At 42.6% G+C, this 23,067-nt stretch overlaps 1 protein-coding gene across 1 annotated transcript in view; it reads left to right on the top strand.

Annotated features, from left to right (window-relative positions):
* Positions 1-23,067, top strand: part of kcnma1a (potassium large conductance calcium-activated channel, subfamily M, alpha member 1a) — a 146,322-nt gene that overhangs the window by 30,851 nt on the left and 92,404 nt on the right. The window contains exon 2 of the mRNA XM_008278792.1: positions 6,305-6,472. Within this exon, the coding sequence (XP_008277014.1) occupies positions 6,305-6,472 (168 nt within the window). The remainder of the gene's footprint in view (positions 1-6,304; positions 6,473-23,067) is intronic.

Here is a 23,067-nt window from a genome sequence, read left to right as displayed (position 1 = left end):
CTTGCACCTGTTTATGTATGCCTGCGAATCAGTGTGTGCAGAGGCTCGGTATTATTCCTCCCCTCTTCCCTTATTGCTGTGACCCAGTGTAAGTCTGTAACCCAGGGACACTGGGTAACTGTACCGGCATTAAAATAGCAAACAGGGGGGAACAGAGCATGTTATGAGATTCACTAGTTTCACGTCTCCCAGGGTGAATCTAAAAATAGCCTCTCACACTGGAATAGCGTTTTCCCCAGCGATGCGGACGAAAGCCAGAGGAACAGCTGCGTTAAAGCCAAGTCCTGTTAGATCAGCGGAGTCAGATGGGCATGCTTCTGTCTCACTCTCTTGTCTTTTCTTTCCGTCTTACCCTCTCTCTCTCCCCCCCCCTGTTCTCTCACTCTCACTTCCCATTTCTCTTAATCTGTCCCCACTGTCTGTCTTTCACCCACTTGTTTATCTCCTTGTCTTGCGGTATCTTTGTCTCTCCGTCACTGTCTTCCGCCTCTCTGTCTGTCCCGTGTTTGCTCAGTTTTGCTGTCTCTCTTGATGTCTCATTATCTTTGCAACCCCCCCGTTTTTGCTTTATTGTTCTGTCATTCTATCTTCTTGCCTCCCTCTGACTCTTTGTGCGACTGGGTGTCCTTCTTCTTCTTCCCCCGTAGCCTCCGTCTCTTTGTCCCCCGTCCTGTAGATTTCTCACTGTCAGTTCCTCTCTTTGTCTTCCTTCCTGTGTCATGTTTTATCTGTCGCTCTCTTGCTCATTATTACCCGGCCTCCCCTGTGTGCTCTGTTAATTGGTACAATCCTAATATTAACAGTGTTCATCTGTCTCGTTATAAAAAGGTTTCTTGAAGTAGGAAGATGAACTACATACATTTTAAATAGAAAATTTAACAGGTGTTACATCAATTTGCTTCGCATTAATGGCTCTGCGAAGTGTCTGATTTGTCAAAACGCGGCAAAGAGCGGAGCGAGAGATGAAATCTGGTCAGTGTTATATTTCTCATCTCATATTTGTAATTATTTGGTTGGAAGTGAATCCCCGCATGCTGCCGGAGACGGTTACGCAATCGTTAACTGATGAGATATTCACACAAAAAGATTCACAGAAAACAATTAAAAGCCAGACGGGCCAAAAAGGTCACGAAACAGGACACGAGGAGATGAAACATTTTCATAATGTACAACTTAAAATCATATGTAACACTTGACATTTCAGTCTGGGTTGATTTGGTGGTGTTACGTGGCAAAGCTGGTGTATTATAGCACTGCTGTCTAACTAGCTACTTCTTTTCTTTTAAATAAGTAAGCCTGTCACTTACAATTTCAACCACAGGCTGATTTCACGCTGCGCATACCGCGAGTAGTTTTTCAAACGACGGCAGGGTGAAGTTATTTATTTTACTGCAAAATTGGAGGTGTGCAGGCTGTTTCCTGCAGCTCATCTAACAGCTCACCGTGGCTGCTCAATCTTGTGCCGTTACTGCCTGCGATGCTTAAAAGGGATCCGCTGACAAAAAAGAAATGCTGAAAATGGTTTGCAAGTTCCTGTTATTGCCTCACAACCATGTGTTTTGACAGCTTTGCGAGTGGAACTACAGAGAGGTGACACATTCAAGGCAAAAAAAAAAAAAACAACATGAGGTGTCTTGGTAAGGTTGGTGGAGAGTGCCGTCTAACACATCGATCTAGGGGACTGCAAAGGTGTGATTTACATCGCTTTCAAGCTCAAACCATTCGGTGACCTCTACTGGCCTGTGGACGGGGGCGTTGTCATCCTAGAAGCTCGGGATAGACATGTTTCATCACAGGGTAAAGGTGATCACTCGGAGCAGCTTTGCATTGATTTGCAGTGACCTTTACCTCTCGGGGGACAAGTTGGTCCAAACCATGCGTACCACAATATAACAGAGCCTAGGATCCCCTCACTGTCAAGGTCAAGGGTTTCGATTTTTCCTTTAATTTTTGTCCCATCTATAAGTGTGAAATGTTTGCATTAGTGGTAAATTACATTTCTGATACGGCTGTGGGAGCAGCAAGCAGTGTGGCTGATAAGCTGAAATTAATAATGGTAATCCAGCACAGTAATGGTAGACTCCACTGTGACAATAAAAAAAACATTATACAAAGAGGTAATTACTGATTGTATAGCCATTCAGTGCCTATTGCTGAAGCAAAGCATCCATAAAAATGTTGTAAATGTGGTTTGAATTTTTCTTAAAATATTATGAATGCCTTTTCAATAAAACTAAAGCGCTGACGTGTTGTTAGAATTAACTGCCTCTCGTAATTTGTCTACTGCTGACTCTGTTTAACTGTGCATCCGTTGATATGATATTTATTTTACCTCTTTTCACCATTTGCTTTCCATCACATCATTTTGTCCCTTTTTTTTTCTGAGTTTGGTTGTAAACATATTTACTGACTCGTGATGCTCCCTCTCTCCGCCTGTCTGTCATCTCTCTGCCTGTCTCCCTCTCGGTTTGACATCACAGGTGTGTATATATAGCTGGCAGATGGATTCTCCCATAACAGTCTGCTTCAGTGCTTTTTTTCCCCCTCCCCCCTCCCCCCTCTGCTTAAGCTTACCGCCGGCTACTCAAATGAAGTAGAAGAAATTCCTTGTTTACATTATCTCCTTTTGGTCCGCCCAGCCATCAATTTGCGACTGCATCCATTATTCATGCGTTCCCCTCCACCACACAGAGAAAAACATCACTGCTGCTGCATGTGGCATCATAGTGTTTATGTTCAGGTGCACCGTAGAGGTCAACAGTATATTATCTAAAGCAAATGCAAAAGAAATAATCCTGAAATCCAGATTACTTATAATACTAAAACTATCTTAACAATAGAGGTCAAACTAGTGCATATTTATTTATTTTTTTTATAAATTCACAAAGATATTGAAAAAAAAAAATAAAAAAATAAAAAAAAAAATATATATAAATTTTTTTATTTTTTTTATAAATTCACAAAGATATTGTTGTTTGGTGTACCCATGTGCTGCTGCACTTGAAACCTGTCAGTCAGTCAGCAGTATTTACTACAAAATTGCTGCGACAGGACAGATGTCTGAAGGCATTTACAGCATGCTTGAAAGCAAATCTGGAGGAAACAGTTGCAAGGAGAGCTCGAAACAAGTAGCGTGACTCACAGTGAGATGTGATTTGCATGACATACAGTAGTTCTAGTGAAATGTTATGTGTTCCTGCCGTGGTATATGTGTGTGTGTGTGTGCGTCTGGGGTGTAAGGTTGGTGGGCCTCTGTTTAAGTAACTGATGGGGACAGACTAGCATGTCTAGAGTGCTATCGTGCAGGCACACAGCCAGTCTGAGTGAAACCTTAGACGTCCCTGTGCACGGCGACCCGCATGCATGCACACTTTGCTGAGTATTTGCACCATGTGACGGGCAAGACGTATGCCGGCTACGTAGTCAAGTGAGTACTCAAGGATGATGGACGGGAGGTGGTTGGAAAGCTTTGGAGCAGACAGAATCTTAGTCATGCAGCCTGCGTATTCAGTTAGATATATATACATAACTATTTACAGTTTACCAAATTCCCCAGTGTCCATCCAGCAGCGTGTCATCATACACTGGAAGGTTTTGTAGGAGCTTGAAATGCAGATGGTGTTTAGTGTTAGATTAAAATAGAGATAGGAACTAGTTTAAGTGAAAATTAATTTAGAAATTAGTTTAAAGATAAACTTGGTAATACCTCTTGGTTTAAGCTGGGAGTGGAAGGTAATTAACCTGTTCGCGCTAACATAGCATTTGACTTTGCACCAAGATATAATCTACAGATGGATGACAAATTGAAGGAAAAACCTGAATGCTTGACCCCACTTAGATGGGATCTCTTGGCTTTGTTAGGCTCAAGGGGGTATTTTGCCGGCATGGTTTGAATCCACTTATTTCCTTAGTTGTAAAGGTCACTGCAAATCAATACAAAGTTGTTCTGAGTGATCACCTTTATCCTGTTATGAAACCTCTCTATCCTGATGGGAGTGGTCTCTTAGAGGATGACGATGCCCCCATCCATAAGGTACAAGGGGCCACTGGATGGTTCGATGAGTGTGAAAATGATGTGAATCATCTGCAATGGCCAGATCTCACTCAGAATAAACACCTATTGGAGATTTTTGTGCCAACAGAGCGCTCTATGAGCATCATCAAAACACCAAAGGAGGGAATTTCTTTTGAAAGAATGGTGATCATCCCCCCAGAAAAGTTCCAGATGCTTGGAGAATCTATTCCGAGATGCATTGAATCTGTTTAGCCAGAAAGTAGCGGCCCATTACCTTAATTATTTAGTGTTGTTGGTCTTCTTTTAATTTGTTACCTGTCTGTATATCAGGCTTTAGATCCTTCTATCCTCTTACTTATCCACTCCTTTTTGTTACCTTAAAGTGTTCTCACCTGTTCCGTATGGGGGTTAATGGATTTGTACACACACACACACACACACACACACACACACACACACACACACACAATGATTTAATCCTCAAACCTCCGATGCTAAGTCTGCGTCCAATAATCGCTGCTGTCATTTCTAATCAGGCCCTAGATTCGTGTGACTTTCAAAGACAAAACTAAATGCCTGAAATCGCACTCATGATAGGCATTTGTACAGTTTGTGAGTCTCCTAACACTAAGTCATTTAATGAGTATATAAAGCATAAGTAACTGAATTACCCACTGGAGTACTGAGAGGCCCAACGGCAGGAGCAGATAATGATCTGATGACTAAGTCAGGCTTTTTTAGGGCCAGTTTATTGGCATTGTTATGGGGTTGGAATGAAATTAGGAAAATGGCAGCTGTGTCCATGCCATATCATTATCAAATGTAATCCAATTTGACCAGACAATCCTTTTGAAATGGACAGAGCACTCTCTTGGGCTCATCTGTAATAGCACTGCTCTTTAGCCCTGCAGAAATACTCAAGTTGCAGTCTGGTTTGTTTTGCGTTGCATGTGGGCACATATTGGTCACCCCAGTGGTCACCTGGCCTTTGCTTCCATCTCTTTATTGCTCCAAAACAGTTCCCGGAATTAAAGTGCGTAAAAGCCAAAACGAACTCACAGTAAACACAAACCGTTTTGACCTGCGTCATCGTTTTCGGACGTTGTGAGGTCATCCAAACAAACTGTAGACATCTGACATGTACAGTACTGGGAAACAAACTTCACTTTGTTGACATAGCACATAATCTGCTTTGATGGCTACTTGTCGGATGTCACTTTGAGGAGGGACGTTGTAAAATGTGTTCAAAGCGCTACATATGTACCCTGAGGTAATATGAGCCTGTCTCCTTGGAATGGAGCAATGGGTCGCCATCAAGGGGCTTAAAAGTTATTGCAATTCCAGGGATTCTACGTGGACGCAGTTTGCCAGGCGTAACCCCAAGGTTTTATGAGGCTGAATGTGACGCACACAAACCTTTGCTTTACATTTTTGTACATGTGTATGTGTAATGCATGTAATTGTAGGATTTTTGTTGCCTCAAAGGCTGTAAAACACAAAGAAATCTACTCACTTCCATTTTCTGCCAGGAGGACAGGGAAGCTGAGCGCCTGGTGTGTCAAATCAGGAGTGAGTGAATGGCTGGAGAGGAACAGCTGCATGCAGCGACTGTGCCAAGGAAAGCATGTCAATGAACTGCCATGCAACGCCGCTCACTCAGTTGGACACAAGAAGTCACGTTAAAGGGCCTGCATGAGAACAGCAGTCTTATATTCTCTACCCCCAGGAACAATTAACTTAAAGCAGCGTATGTGCAAAACAACTAGAGCGATTATATATACAGTCTGCCATTACCTAACTCATTTGAATACACATATTCAGCTTAAAGCAGATGGATGCCATCATGGCACAATGGCTGCAATGACAGTCCTCTTTTCCACTTCAGAGGTTTGCAGCTTGTCATGAATGTGGACGTGCATAAGCTGAGAAGCACAGAAACCATAAAGGGATATTGTTTTTTTATTTTTTATTTTTTTGCCTTTATTATTTTTAGTAGAGCAGTGGAGAAAGATAGGAAAGGAGGGGAGAAGAATGCGCTGTGAGCGGGATTCGAACTCACAGTCGCTGTGTTGGGAACTGTAGACCCTGTTCATGTGACGCCGTCTTATCTGGTTGAGCTACCGGGGCGTCCCAAAAGAGATATTGTTTTACAGTAGTGACTGAAAAGTGTCATTTGTTGTTTCTTTTTAGACATACTGGGGGTGGTTCCAGGGGTCTTACCTGTAGCCGACAATGCCTTTGCATCCTCTTTTGTCCATTTTCTTACCCATATTTTTGCATTTCTTCTAGGAGGCTCAGAAGGTGAACAACCCAGCCAATAACCAGCCAGCAGACAGGGCACTAAAGGGTCCTGATGAGAAGGAGGAGGCACCAGCCAGCGAAGTGGGATGGATGACTTCAGTCAAAGACTGGGCCGGTGTCATGATCTCCGCTCAGACTCTCACGGGCAGAGTTCTGGTAAGTTTTCCCTTTTCTAGTGTATAAGAATATCTCAAACCCCCAAATCCAGACTCAAATCCATCAGCACTTTCAGGACTCTAATCAATTTGGCCAACCAACAACACAATACGTGCACCAGTTTGGTCCTTCTTCAGTCGAACAGATTGCAACTAGTGTTCACACCCAAGTTGGCTCTCAGAATAATCCACCGTATAATCCACTGCCATGTACACATTCACTCACCTGTTTTGTGCAGGTCCCACTGGAGACATACCGTGGGGCAATTAATTTGATCCCCACAGCAGCTAGCGGATGCTCGGTCCCTGTTGAATCTCAGTTGGCTATTTGGCTGGCACTGTCCAGCCCTCTCTGTGCTGCAGTGGCCTCCGTGCGGCACATTGTAGCTCACTCTGCTGTCCTCTGCCAGCTCAACGTGTGTGTGTGTGTGTGTTTGTGTTTATTTTTGTGTGTGCATGTCCAGGCTTATGTGTGTGTGAGGGGGGTTTATTTTTCAAGTACAAGAGGTAGCATATGTGGTGTTTGTGCAATAGGTAAGAGGCTTTGGCTGTGGCTTTTTTCCTACTATGAGTTACTGCGCCTCTCCGCTGCTGACCCTCCTTTCTGTTTCATCACTCATTCTTCCCTCCAGAATTTCTCCTGCACTCGACAACTATCGGCCAAATCCTGATGTATCTGCAGTGGTCTAACTTATATAAATGTCTATGATGCTGTGCTGAGACTCGGCTTGTTCCAACATAATCACAGTTAATTCTGTTTGCTGATTAAAGTAGATTTAGCCGCAGTGTGAGGTCTTCATTAACTTATATACATAATCCAAAAGAACTATTTCCAAAGTGGACACAGTGCGTTGTACAAATAACACTGTAGGAATTTGATTGAACCGCAGAAGTCGTTCTTCTATCATGTGCTGCTTTGGGCAACTACATCACTTTAGTAAAATGCATTATTAAAATGAAAAACGGACTCTACATCAGCACAATGTTTGATGCGCTCTTCTTCTCAGATTAGCAAGATGTCTGCCTCTTAGCTCCACTGAGCGGCAGTCAGCTATAAACAGCACGCATCCCATAATTGCTAGATCCATTCTCTTAGCTGCCTGAATTATGTAAAGATTTCACTGAGTCTGGTCTTGATCAGTGTTGTGATTTATGGATTGAGGTAAAACATCTAGCTCATGTAATGGACAACATTATGCACTACTTTCCACGATTCTGATGACAGTTGAGCGTGTCGGTTTTATCTCTGAATGAGCACACTTATAAATTTGCTGCACATGTTCTGACCGCAGTCTTACTAGATTGGACCTGGTAGCATCTCTGTATCACTTTCGACACTGGACAAGCCTTCACTGCATGCCGTTGCATTGACAGAAAAGCACGGCCAAGCGACACTAAGTTGGGGTGTGTCTTACCGCCAATGTTGGTTCAAAAACATCACAGAGTGCACAGAATACAGTTTGCATTCCAAAACAACTTTCTCATTCACTTTGCCCTACAACTTAGTTAAAAGCTGCAATATCTGTAAAATTAAAACTTCTCTTCAATAAAGACAGACTGTAATGAATCAGTGAGAGTCACCAGTAATCAATGTAATCTGATTTTTGACGACAAAAGTTGTTTGTAGGAGTTTTCCCTCTGAGTTCAAAATCAAATTCTTGCAGCATCAAACAGCAGCAGATCTATAAGAGCGTTTCCAAAGTGAGAAAGTTGCACTCATGGAACAACTGCAGTTATTAATTATTCATAATTCTAAATATCTCCCTCATGGAGACAGGATCTGCTGTGTATTTTTCTCGACCTCAGATAGGTTAGCTGTCACATACGGAGCCATTTGATTATCTGCAGTTAAAATATTCCTCCTGAGCTCCACCGCAGCTGTCAGAATATTTTTGTTTTACTGCTGACATAGTAGTAGTTAGATTGCACACGTGGACATGGAAACACATGAATGGAATTTGCAGCTATTTTGAGATAATAAATGAACCAGGCTTACTTGCACAGTTTAACAACCTTGCTATAAGTTTAGATCTGGTCTAGTCTTTTCTCGAGTTGCACCCTAATATGTATACATTGCTTGATGTTCTGCCCAATCTTGCATGCATGATGAAACCAGCAGTGTTACATATCCTCTATCTGAAAAGGGCGATCGTTTTCATCCGTTCGTTCGATGTATTCTCGCCTTCCTTTTGCAAGTGAACTTTTGTCAGAGTATTAACAGTTGGTCTGATTTGCACAGACATCCTCAGTGCATCTGTGGACTTAATGAAGCCGCAGTGGGAGTAAGTAGAGAGAGAGAGAGATGGATTCAAACTAACATACTAACACCGTCATTGTTAATGTTTGCTGGAATGTGACAGTTTCCTCACGCCTGGTGAGAATAGCTAGGAGTTTAGATGGATTCCGGCCTTTCATGGTGAAGAAGATGAAGAATCCTGAAGGGAGCTGTCAATTTACTAAATGAGCCTCTCTTTCATCACTTCCCCACTCGCACGGCTCTGCTGGCACGGACACAGTTCCCTCTCCCTTTCATCTTTTGCTCTGACTGATTGCTCCCAATCTGCCCTATATGTATATTTGTGTGTGTAAGAGAGAGGGGGAAAGAAAGCACAGAAGCATGGATATAGAGATGGGCAGATGGAGAGTATAACAGAGTGGTTGTGACAGTCAGGGAGAGTTAAAGGCACTGGTTGCTTTAAAGGGGTTTCTAGGCATGGAGATATCCCAGCGTATCACCTACTGTGATTTGTTCTACTTCTGGTGGGGCTGATAATTCTTCCCAGCAGGCCGTGTTTGCTTACGTGCTCATCCTAATGATATGCAGCACAATACTGTTTTGTACCGAAGCGCGCTCCGTGAAGGTGAATGAGCATCTCTTCATGTGTGTTTCTCCCGCATATGCACGACACGCATGATGTATCGTGTGTCTAAGCATGATTGCGTGTACGTCTGTGTGGGTGTGTAGGTGATTCTGTGGGACTCTTGCTCTCCCATCAGTGCTTCACTGCGGATCAAAATTGCGATGAGTATCCATGTACACAGAACCTGGCTGGTAACCATAGCAACTGCTTTGTAGTGGCGCTCAGTCATCTGACATTAGGGGGCTGTCTGCCTGGGCAGAGCAGAGCAGAAATAACACACACGCATAGTCGCTCTCTCTTAAACACACACTCAGGTGGGATTACATCTTGATGCAGGTTCCTTTCTATCCAGGTGGAAATGGGAAAAGCAGACTAAGACGGATATTCTCTGGTAGGCAGAAAGTCAGAGCCCTCCATCCCCGTTTATTGGTTTCCCTTGACTGTTAGTGAAAGATCAAGCGTACCCCCCAGGCTTCTTGAATCACCAGACGAATCTAAATCCACCCTTTAGTGTGGCAGCGTGGACATCCCCGTATTGTTTTCACATGTCTCCTGGAGTGATGCTCCTATAAAATTAAATTGCAGCATGTGTTTGAAGGAAACGATTTCTTTTTCAATCTGCATAATGAGGAAACATTATGTTTAGTCACAATTACATTAGTGAGCATATCAGTAATATGCTCGCTGACAATTTCCTATAGTTATGCGTAGGCACTCACAGCACTTGGGAAGGATTGTGGTGAATATAGAAGAAGTTAGGCCAAAGCAATGAAACAAAAACGATACTGATGATGGACACTTCGTCAATAGCGTTAAAAAACAATTGTGCCTAAATGCAAAGTTCAGTTGCATGCATGTGTTCCCCTTCTGACTCATAACAACCAATCATATCCCCTGATAATGGCGCCCCTTCGCCCTTCTTCGATCTCCTCGTGGCCTCAGCGCAGATCTCCTGAGGCTGCCTGGGTCTCTGCTTCTGTGGCTGGCAGGTTTTTCCCAATGCAAGGCAGGCTTTTCAGTCTGAAAACACCTACGACTCTGTGTCCACCTCATGGTAATCAGCTCCGAGGGTTGACAGATTTGACATTAGATGCGTGCGGAGGCCGGTGTGGCATCCCTGTACGGTGACCCCCGATCCTGTCCAGCCACTCTGAACCCTGGAGTGGTGCAGCAGCTTCACCCCAGTCACTCAGCAGGCACCTTTGGGTTTTACTCACTGTCTTTTTATTCAATGTGTATCAAGGTGAAATAATTCATTTATCCTTATTTATTTTTCTGTAAACATTAAAATGATTACCTGTGTCCCCTGATAAATGGGCCAAGTGACTAAATTCAAAGCGTACCTTTATTCTGCTGGTCTTTATTAAAAATAAGCTATTAAAAACGGTCAATAGCTAACAAAATTGATTGATATACTATATTTTATCATGATACAATTAGCAGAAATATCACTCAGCCCTAGAAGAAGTCCTCTGTGACTTCAAAGTCTTTTATAAATCTGTAGTCAAAACCACAGTCATAACCTTAACCCGTGGTTTTGCTGTCTAAACCTAACCACAGATGGGTTGTAAACTGATTTGTATACTATCCACAAGCCATCCCCTTCAACAAACTCCCGCTATTCACAAATGTTGTGTTACCTTAATGCCTGAGCCACCTCTTCTGTTCATGGCTGAACTACTGTAGCTTCCACATGTCTGTGGTGCTGCTACTGCCAGCTCTATCTTTCTACTCTATTATGTAATACATTGTTTGATTTCATTTCACTATAAATTTTTTTTATTTTTTTTGGCTTAATTCAGTTTACCCTCATTCAGAGAAAGAGAGAGACAAAGAGAAAAGGCACCTGGAGAACTACCTAATGTTCCGTTAGTTTAATGACATGATAGAATCATAGACCGTCTTGGATCTTGTCTATGGCTATATAGTACACATGTAGCCTCCACTTTCCACTTTAATAACATGCAGTTGCTAAAATAGCTTGTCTGTGACATAATCTACAGACACTGAAACTATAGTAAAAGGTGTAATGTAGCTGGTATGATGTCAGTGTGACTCCCAGCAGATCATTCTCTTTTTCATGCACAAGGTGAGGTGTGCAGTGTGGCTTGGGTGTAGTTCAAAACAAAATATTGTCTCTAATCCAGATTGACATTGCCTCTCCACCACAGTGTAATTGGAAAACCAGTGTCGCTGTATAGCAACATAACTTGTACGAGACAGTGTCGCCGCATTACCCGCGAGAGCAGAACAAAACCTGTTTTGTTATCGCTGCCTAATGACATTCCCAAACTACTTTGCTCTGATCAGAAAGGAATTTAATGAACACCTATCTGCCCACGCTGCATAACCATTAGGACCAGACGTGCTGCATGACAAACAGATCATTCTGGTCATTAGTAACCTTGTTTGGATGAAATCCCATTGCTGAACCATGAGCTGCAAGAGCAGAAAGCTATTATGTCCCATGGCATTGACCATGCAGACGGCATGCAATGGGAACACTCAGACACCCATAGTGTGTGCGTGTGTGTGCAAGTGAGAGAATTTATGTCTACATCTTTACGCCTCATGTGATTTCACAAGACAAAGGAGCCGATAATGCATTGTTTCCTCACGCTGGTCGTATGTCAGAGTCCCCTGTCTTTGTGTGATCATGTCGCCTACCTGCATGAGATCCTCCAAGCCAACCTCACACACACCCAGAGCCATATATTCAATTTGTCACCTTATGCGCCTCATAAAATACCTGTGGGGGGGGGGGGTGATTGTTGTCAGCATGAGTCTGTGCTGCTCCACTGTGTGGGCCTTTAGCTTTTTGTTGCAGCCCCCTTTTACAACATCACCTTATCAAAGATTTACTGCCTCATTCACACATGACCGGCCTTCAGTGTTACTATCTGTAAGCGTGGGGTCGAAAGGATAAACATGATGGGGTGAGCTTTAACCTAACAAGACACGTCTCTCTGCTGATAATGAAGCCAGCAAAGTTAAATAAGAAGAAAAACGCAGCATTTCTAACAATACTAAGTTTCAAATGTGTTAAAAGTATTTCGGGTGAACCGTGATTGATCGGTTGGTGAAAGAGTCAGTCTGCGGGGATGAAATGACTAAGTACCAGCTGCATTTTAAGGAGAATCTGTCTCTCAGCTGTCCACACAAATGCACTGCATGTGGAAGCATAGGTGAAAAAAGGAGAGCACCTCTGGTCCAGCAGTGGATAGCTCATCAGTTTCTTGACAACCGTATCACCCCAGTTGTTTTGTCGAAAGACCTCATTAAGCGCTCAAGGGCGCAGCGTCCGAGGAAGTGGCTACTCGGACAGCTGGAAATAGTGGAGTTGGCTGAATTCTTGTGCTTGCATTGTCACGGCACCTCGTGTAATTGATTCCCGCTTTAATGCTACAGTAACAATGTATGTAATCCCGTAATGTCCAGCGAAAACAGCAAGGATTATAACCTCTGAACGTAGATATTCACCCTATCTCTCGGTGCAGTGGATTTGCGCTGCATGGTGGGTCCAGAAATAGGTCAGTCCTGCCATCTTTCTTAATGGGATCTTAGGTGGCAACCAGGGACCATCTGTTCACATGGCCCCGCTCCCTAAACCCTATGGTCATCCCTCTGCCTACCCATCCACCCACACACTGCATATCGACCTCTATCATCTGCAAATGCAACACATCTGTCTCTCTTTACAGGAAAGTGACAGCACATGCATTCTAGCTGCTGTTGAAACAAATCCAGCAGAGCGCTAGAGCCTCTGACACTAGGCACAGTTTTCTTTCTCACACTTTCTCCCTCTTTGTACCTTTCCCTATGATTACCCCTCTCTTATCTCCTTATGTGTGAACAGTTGCTTACAGTGTGTGTGTGTGCGCAGGTCTTGGCAGGAAGCAAGGTGAGATTGTGCAGAGTGTGTAAGGAGTGCCATCCATTGTGTTTCCATGTGTCCTCAAAGATCCTGTTGTGGAGAAAATAAGTGTTCTCTCACACTCCCCATGAATGCCTTCCTTCCTGCACAGAGAACAGCTGTCATTCACAGTGTTCTATTTTTCAGACGGGGATTGTTTATGTTAGCGTGCGCTTATATCTATGTATGAGTACACGTTTGTACTGACAGTCCTTTGGGCTTGCATAAGCATATTTGTGTGTGTGTGTTTTTTTTATTTTTTTTTACAGCAGCCGTTGGGTCCTGCCAGAGTCTGTTTGCATCCCTGGGTTTACCCGTGAACGTCTGTGTGTGCGTCTGATCCGCGTTTGCCTGAGCAGATACAGTGTTTTTCTCGATGCTGTGTGTGTGTGTGTGCATGCATTGATGGGTTTCTCTTGTGCATGCTCAAAAGTGTAAATCCATGTCTGTCTGTTTCTGTTTCGGCTGGCTAATTGTGCTTTCCTGTTGAGTGTGTGCAACTAATTTATTGCAGTCTGTAAACTCCTCAGCATGGATACAGCTGTCAACACAGCACCATCTCATGCATAGTGCTCCTCCGTGACAATAGCCTGATGTCTTTGCATAAAACTAAAAGGCAGCGTATGTCTCCTCATATGGATTAATTAAGAATAGGTATCTTGTCTATTATATAGAATGATTGCATTTACAAAAGCCGTATGTTTTACAGCTATAAAAGCTCAATGTGATTTTTTTTTACAAGCCACACATATACAGACACACATACATGCTCTGAACTAGCTAATCTGTATGCCTAAGGTCTTTATCACAGTGTTCATTGTGATATCTTTATGTATCAATGTCAACAACAATAAATAATCAATTTGGCAAGATTCTACTAAAAAATCATTGGATTGCCGTTTTGAGTTATCACCCACCTCTACCTTTAACTCATGAACAGAAATACACACAGTCATGCTGACAAACTGTTTGTCTTTCCTCAGTGGCTGTCAAAAGTGCCTGGCTGAGAAAGCATCTGTCACATAAATGTGAGAAATAAACAATCAATAGCCACAGAGACCATCTCTCCAGAAATCATCACGCACGTTTCACAAACCAATTTGTCTGTAAATTAATAACAGTGGACACGGAGACATTCTTCACCTCTCTTTTCCGCATTTGGTGACATGACACTGTGCCTCAGCAGCGTGTTCCTCCATAATGAAACTCAATTTCTGAGCCAGTCCTCTCCTATTCCCTTAACTCGAATTCTGTGCCCCCTCCAAAACCTCCAGGCTGTCTTCTTGCCTCCTTCCCATTTCTCTCAGCTGTTGAGTTCAGCTAGCTGCACAGCTTATTCATTTGTCATTTGCCATAATTTATCAGTTCAGTCGATGGCAATCCAATTGGCATTGACTTAAATCCTCTGAACGGTGATGAATGGCTATTTATGCTGGAGGAACCACAGGGGACAAGCACTGCAGTAGAAAGAGTGAGGTGGAGGGAACAGAAGGAGGGAGATGGGTGTGGTACCAGTGAAAGTCTCCACACCAGACTAACTATAAAGGGATACAGCAATCCGCAACTAAGGGGCAAGAGCAAAAATGCAAATGGTTTCTGAAGAGAATAAATGATTTCTTTCTAAATATGAAGTAAAAGTATGAAATAAAGATTAGAAGATAGCAACACTGAGGGAGTGATGAGTTTGACTGTGCATACAGTTATTTCTTAGGAATGATGGTGTCAGTTGGTGTTTGTTTTTTTTAAACCATGCTATCTGTGGCATCATAGAAGTGTTGGTCAATTGATAGCACTGGATAATAGTCTTGCTGCACCAACTACCATTTTGCTATTGGGGAAGATATTTTGGTTTGTTTGTATTTCTCTAAACCAGTCGCAATCGCTTTTGATGGCGCTAAACCCAGGATGTAGCAACAGTACCCCAAAACAGTGCTGGAATATGGGTGCCAGTGGAGGGCATTGTTCTGGTTGAACATGCCTGAAAAGTTTTACTTTCCAAATAACCTGTGGCAAAACATGAAAAAATGTCGCTGTTTGGCTGCACAAGTTGTGTTCTTTGTAGATCTTTACAGCCAGTCACCAAAAACAAGCCTGACTTATTGCACGATTAAAATCTACATCAAAGCTTGCTAACTCACAGGTTGTTGTTGTTTACCATAGCAAAAGGGTTTTCGAAGACAGTAACACACAGAGAGCAACAGAGGAGGGGAATTTTGTATGAAAAATGTGGCCAGTGGTAGGCTTATACCCATAGTTTTTATTCTTTATTCATTCCTGATTTGGATCCTTAAGGTGGTTGCTGGTGTTCCTGGGGTTCATTCACAAAACAACTTTTAAAATAATTTACAATCACAGAATATGAGTAAGACAACATAATTCCATATCAACCCAAAATTCAAGACTTATACCCATAGTCCACATCTAGTGAGTGAGAATTCCTGGTCCACACTCAAGGGTTAGCATAACTTTTTTTACTTACATTTATGGTCCTCAGAAAGAATCCTGTTGACTTTGGTGACTCATGGATGGATGGGATGCAACAACATATTCAGGTATTCTGTGGGATAAACTGTAATACTTGATCCTTTAACTTTTCTTCAAGTCATTAAGTCATAATTTGTCCAAAACCTTGATTTTTGACCACTCACTCACACCTCCAAAATGAATGACAATCCCATTGGCCTTGCACCCTGTGTTGCATTGTAATCACCAAACATGCCAGCATGCCAGCACTCTAAACTAAGAAGGTGAACATTATACCTGCTTAACTTCAGCATGTTCATCTTTGTCATTGTAGGCACGTTAACATATTGATGATGGCTTTAGCTCAAGTACCACAACATAGAGTCAGGTAGCACATCTGTAAACTCAGTCCTGGTATAAAAGGCGTTCTATTTTTTGCTTCTCCTTTGTTATAATTTTAGCTTAATTGTGATGCCTGGAGTGCAGAAAGATAAACATCTGATCCTTCAGCCTTTTATGTGTACTGTGTTTAAGACAGCAAAGCCAGGATTATTCCAGAACGTGTGAAGTAAAAATGATGTTCTTAGAGTCGACGTTTTCGTAGATCTGTGGACACGGTGTTGGTGCCGGTGTTTGATTTAGTGCTACACTGGGATTTAGTTGCGGCTGAGAATTTGTTCTTCTACCGTGGCCACAGGTCAGCTGTGCGAGGTCAGTCCTGCTGGCTTGGTTTTTCTGGGCTGCCGCCACATAAGAAACATAAGCCGTACACTGAGCGGTGGAGGAGTGTAGGAGGAGGTGGAGGGGGCTGAGAGGGAAAGCAGGGTGTCATAGGAGGAAAGAAAAGCAATAGGGGAGCCCTGCTATCATGCTACATAGTTTCGACTGGTAGAAATTCACACACTGTTTTCTCGCTTCTGAAGCAGACATAGTGCTGCACATCTGAGCATGTATACTGGATATACAGGCACAGCGCACCGTGTTACAGTACCCAGAAAACATTTTCAGTCTGCCAGGCTCGAGTTTCTTAACTGTAATGATGCCACGGAGAAGAAAGAGTCGATAAATCATGTTTGAGAAATGCACTAGGGCTAAAATCGGTAATTTGTTTTGCCCTATTCACACCATGTATCGTAGTTCTCGTTGATGAATTTCTTTCTCTGTTTGCATTTTATCTATGAGTTTTCTGCTGCTATAAAATTTGCAGAACACTTGGGAGAGTTTTACAACTCTGAAATGGTTGGTCTCAATTTGTCCTCATGAATGATTTTCCCTGCAGCCCCCCTATCGGCCTGTCATAACTCTGAGATGCTCTGTGGGATGACTCATCATTGCTCCTTTTTTTCCTCTTCCCCATCTATTAACCCATCCATTTGCCACCTGCGCCACTGTTGGCTAAAGAGCCGATGACCTACACCCGTCTCCTCTGGCTGCAGCCCCCCCGGTGCCCTTTGTCTGTCCCACCCTCCCTCTGTTTTGCAGAGGAAAAGGTCAAGAGAGCAGACACAAAGTGATGTTTCACTTAGCTGGCCACCCAGCCTTTTCCTTATTAGATCAAATTCACCGGTGACTTACAAGCCAATGTGTCTGAGACAGTGTGGCGACAGTACACATTCATTTGTTTCCTTTCGTCTGGGCAGGGACTCGGCACATTCATTCTAAAAATATTCACAAATCAAATCATGCCCCTGGAACTAAAATGTGTAAAGTAGAGAGTTCAAGTATTGTATTACAGAAGGGGGTTTGAATGGAAGCACTTTTGTGCAAACAGACCTGGTGACATTGCCCTTGAAGTGTGTCGTAAGGGAACCCGAAATCACTTAGCTAATTACAGCAAACCCACCACAGCTCTGGAACAAGTGGTCTGTGCTATTAGAAAATTAAAATATTCCTTGAGTCTCGGGAAAGTGGCTGCAGTAATGATATTTTGTTTGCTTTTTACAATATGATTATTTATGCTCTGCTGAAACCTCAGGCTGAGGAGTGACAGGGTAGTCAGAAATGAGATTACATTTAGTCACAAGCACATTAGACTTCAGGCTAGAGACAAACAGAGAAACAGACAGACAAGATAGACTGACTGACTGACTGACTGACAGAGGCACACGGTCACAGAGCAAACAATCAACAGGGAAGGCAAACGGACAGGCAGAAAATTGCGTGTGGACAGATAGAGACCTAAGCAGGCAGTCAGAGAGGATGCAGACATTTTCGTGTTTGTCATTTGGAGCCCCCTGTCACCTCCAAGACGGCACTCTCCCCGTCTCATCTTTGTCATGGCTGCCTGGTATGGTTCAGGGAGGAGTGCTGAGTGACTCAGTGCCTCTGGGATGACGCACACCTAATGGATCAGAACTTGCAGCATCACATTGATCCAACCGCATCTAACACCGCCGTCACTGCCAGACACATTTCCTAAATCTTTCTAAAAACAGGATTAGAGACAGATGACATTACTAAAATTACCAAAGAATAAAAATGTCTTGGGTTGCAAACACTGCTGAACAAATGTCTATTTTTATTTAGAAGAAAGAGGATAACTTCTGTTTTTATCGTCCGTGCCCGCTGCACGCGTCATCCGTCACGTAGAATCGCAGGCAAATTAAGAACTGCTGCAGTAACTCACAACGTCAGAACGTCCAAATCGAGGATTAATCCTCTTTGAACACGCCGTCTAATTTTAACAGCCCTCATAACAGCGAATGCTAATCAGAATCGGCGACACATGTGATGTGACGTTGGCAACTCCACATTGAATTTAAATGTAGATTTTGGTAGCCCAACCACAGGATCCTGTTCTAGATACTCTGATACAGTAGGTGGCGTAATGCACCCAAAAGTTTGTCATCGCTAGAGGCTATCCTGGACGGGTTTGTAGCTTACCTGGCCATCTGGTTCGAAAATTAACGTAATCAAAGTGCGTTCCTTGGGGCGTCTTAGCTTGAACAGTTTGGAAGCTGTAGAATGACGGTTAGAGACTTGGTGATACTGGTCTCGTTCGTCATGACTCGGAACAGATCAATAAACCGTATTCGGAACAGATCAATAAACCGTATTTTATTTTAAGGAGATTTCACTAAGAACAATTTGCATGTTTTATCCTGTAGCACCAATGAGTTATTTCTCACTGCTAAACACATTCTTGCACAGCTGATCCGATCAGAAACACAACAAGCAAGCCACGCTTCCAAGATAATGTTGAGGCTAAGGGAGAAATCTGATTACGTGACCTCTTACTTTACATGTATACATAGATTTACAAGCACGCTGGTATGTAGTTTACATTCTGCATTGCCAGAACACCCTTCCTGATTACTGCAATTACTGTAGGTACTGACAGCTAGACAGCTGCTTGCTACACAAACAGAGAGCCAGAGTTGAAGCCACAACCTACATTAGTGTTCTGTCTCCTCCCAGCCTTCGAACGCATCTTGTCCTCCACGATGGCTTGCTGAATTACTGACCTGAATAAACTGGAGTCCACCACTGAGTAGTGTGCTGCTAATGTCAGTATGCTTGCAATACAGCTACTTAGCCTGTCACCTGCAGCACACCGAGCCTCTCGGCAGCATATCTGTTGGAAAAACAGATCACATTTGATGCTAATTTGAGAGTCACCTTAGTACAACCAAAAGATAAATCTGCTGCTTAGTGATGGCGACATGAGCTGGAGATGGCTTCAATGCTATCTAACTCATTTTGTGCTCCAGATTCCCCGGAGTGGGCTTAGTATTAAGAGAATTTCCCTTTGGGGACTGATGAAGTATCACATTATTAACATTCAACATTTTCTTGATGCAGGCTTTATATGCCGCATGTCAATTTCTCTGTGAAGCAGGAACTGCCTCCTCTTCTCAGCCTGTCTCATCATCTATACATCAGCAGGTCTGAGTCACACAGAGAGATGGTGTGGGAGTGAAAGGATCAGTGGAGATGGGACTGACTGCATCCCAACCTCTGCTTTGTAGGGTGGACAGGTTATTATTGCAGCAACATCGGTGGTGGAAGATAGATGATATGGTTCTACTCCTCCTAAAGCTGACCTAAGAGGCAATAAAAAGCAACTGTCACATAATGTTTTATTTCGGCGGGAAACACCTCCTTCCTGTGCTGTGCAGAGCCTTCAGAAGGTGAATGATAAGAGTGCCAGCTTTCCATGTGTGGGCACTGCTGTATCATATGCTTCATTTTTCAGTCATTTTTTTTTTTTGACCGTCCTATGACTCCCCGTGACAGAGCGGGTCATAGATGCGGTCTCAGGTTCGTTTTGAATATGCTGTTGTCACTCGTGTCATGTTTGCGCTTCTAATTGCTTATCAGAGGAGTCAGCTCTGTGGGGACCATCTGCTAAGCCAGGTTTCAGATCCGTTTACCCCCACTGGGATTCTGTTTCCTGGGATGGGACGGCCACACAGTGTCCCTAAAACGCATCACCTCCACAGGCCCGCCGCTCGCTGCTCACAGTTTCCATGAGATCATTTGGGGACGGTCACAGGTGATGTAAGAGGCACAGGAAAGAAGGGAGGGGGGTAGGTTATTGCATGGCAGGGCAGGTGAAGGTGAGAGATGACAGGAAATAGCATAGAGATTTCAGCATGCAGTTTTTAGATGGCAAAAATTGCAGCAGTTTTTCACATTAAATATGCTTCATTTGATTTAATCATGTTGGAGTTTTTTTTTCTGTATCACAAATTATTTCAGGAATTTCTTTTAGGCTTTGCCAAGCAAATATTCTAACAAAGTCTAGTCTTGCATGTGAGTCAATCACAGAGAAAAGCCACATTTTTTGGCTTTGTTACTGAGGCTCTCTCCTATTAGAGCCATGGCAAGGTGCTAATTAAATGGTTTGTAGGTCTGTCTCTGCCTCCGGCCCTAAATTACATCAGTATTGACTTCAAAGCCTCAATGCATCAAAGAAAGACCAGAAGTACGACTTTTCTCACTTCCTCTCCTCTCCTCTCCTCTCCTCTCCTCTCCTCTCCTCTCTATAGGCAATATGAATGTGTACATAGTGATTATTTTGTAATATACCTGCACAGTGCTAAGAGACTAATTCTCCCTCAGGCATAATCAATTCTAATTAATAAAAATATCTTCATTGGTAAACAGCTGCGTCCAAGCTGAGAACTACTATTATGTAACATGTTTATCACAGACTTTACAGCAGGTAACATTCACTCTTGACACACCCTTTACTATTTGCCAAAGAGGATAATAATGTCTGCACCGTCTATTCAATTTATGAAAAATTATCTATTTTTTTCTCCATTTCCGTCCTTGTCTTTTGAAATAATCTCATTGATAAATTGACTGTACACCAGAAGCTGCGGACAGCTCCATCATGGGGCTACTTAGACCAAGTAATGAAAGCATAAAACTCCCTCTGACAAAGGGGCTAAAAGGCCAGACCATCCTAGCCTCAGAAGACTGAATAATGTCTTGCTTTTGTGATCCCATTTTATTACTTTGCTGCAGCTGTGTGCGTTTCTCTGGCACATTGCATTCACAGTTATTCCCACAAGTGGCATATCACCGTGGCAACATCTCACATCACTTATTCACAGGAATGAGCTTTGTGCCCTCCGTCTGTCTCTGTTTTTGTTTCTCTCTGTCTCCCTACCACCATCCCTGGGCGCTCCTGTTCTTTGTATTCACTTTTTCAATGAGCTTGAAGGGGCCCTTTAGGCAAATTATGAATTATTAGAGATGTCCGGAGCCATCAGGATCTGGCTATTGAGTCATATTGGGGTGTAAAAAAAGTATTGTCTTAAAAGTCGAATTTATTAATAAAAGCTCAGAATTAATCCAAATGGCATTGAACTAATTAAGAGGAGTGCAAACTAGTAAACACACAGAGATGGAAGAGGACTGAAAAAGTGTACTTCAGTAAAATTACTTGTGAAAAAAATGCGCTCATTAAAGAGAAAGTCAATAAAATATGCTCCCAGTCAATGTTTCTGTGTTACCTTGTTATAGGGTGCAGGTATGTTATACTTACATGTCATATGGTTAAACTATTAAACCACTGGACGATACAGTCAATGTATTTACATATCGGTGGAAACTGCAGGAGAACATCTCATACAGGTGAGCCATTATATTCAACAACCAAATGAAAACAATAAAACTAAATCCACAATAACTTCCTTTTCTATAGACAACAGTCCTCTTCAGTGTAGCCTGCACAACAAAGTGGACAAAACCACCAAAGCAACTGTGCATAGACTTCTAATATTCTTCTCTTACAATTTCACAGCAATATCACTGCAGAAAACTCAGCACAGTTGTATAAAATACTGGTCACACAACATGTGGTTATGTTTTATTTAGGGTCACTTTATGTGCTCGCCGAAGGGACCATTAAATCGGCAATTAATTGAAATTAATGCAACCTTTTTCTGTGCTCATGCAAATCTCTGTAATGATGCCATACTTCATTTTAATGCAACACGGAGCATTTTGTTTGCGCTATTCACAAACCCCTCACTCCTCCTGTGTACGTTAAGGATCAACTCTTTTCAATTCACGACAGTGGAAAACATTTTTTTGATTAGCCACCAGTAATAACTCATTACAATGCAAATGGTTATTTTAAACTATATAGAGTCTGTCAAGAGAGGATTAAACCGTTTGACATCCTAAATAAGGTAATACAGCTCAGTGCTGGTTTGTATGGTCCCAAAACCCCAAAGCCCATTCAAAGTTAGGAATGTATATATGCAGGTGCTGGAGACATGAGTGTATATAGCCGCTGTATGTGGCATTTTCAATCACGCTTGAGTCCTGGCTTTGTAAAAGGAGGTGGGAGTCTTGGGACTTGAGAGGTGGATTGGAAAAAAAGGCTTTTGTCAGATATTCAACCTATAAAATCCTCCTTCTCGGGGGGAACGACTGCCTCTCCGGCAGCAGACAGCTGAACTTTTCACTGACAAGCATGTTGGATATTGAATATTGGTGAAGATGTCAGCACTGGTCAACAATCAATCAGCCCATGCAGATTATTATCAAAAGGAAAGATGAAAGGTGGAATCACACTGAAGTAGAGTTTGATCTTCTTAATGAAGGTTAGGGCTCTGTGAGAAAACACACCAAAGGTTTACTGACGTCTGCAGGTGTACTTACAGTTAAAATCATTAACGAAATAACGATACGTTTGCCAATTAATTTGTTTGTTTACTTGTTTTTAGGGAAAGAAGCTCTTCAGGGTATTGATGTTAATGAAAGGTTAAATTTGAAATAGACTTTCTGTAACTGAGAGAGTGAAATTCTTTCGTCTTGGATTAGTCATTGGCTATGGAGACCTACTTATCTAATGAATGAAACACTGTATAACTAAAGTGGAATTAATAATATATATCC

Source organism: Stegastes partitus, unplaced genomic scaffold (assembly GCF_000690725.1).
Source record: "Stegastes partitus isolate 25-593 unplaced genomic scaffold, Stegastes_partitus-1.0.2 Scaffold133, whole genome shotgun sequence".
In the NCBI taxonomy this organism is placed as follows: Eukaryota; Metazoa; Chordata; class Actinopteri; family Pomacentridae; genus Stegastes; species Stegastes partitus.
Note: the sequence above shows the minus strand (reverse complement) of the source record. Positions and strands in the feature narration are given on the sequence as shown.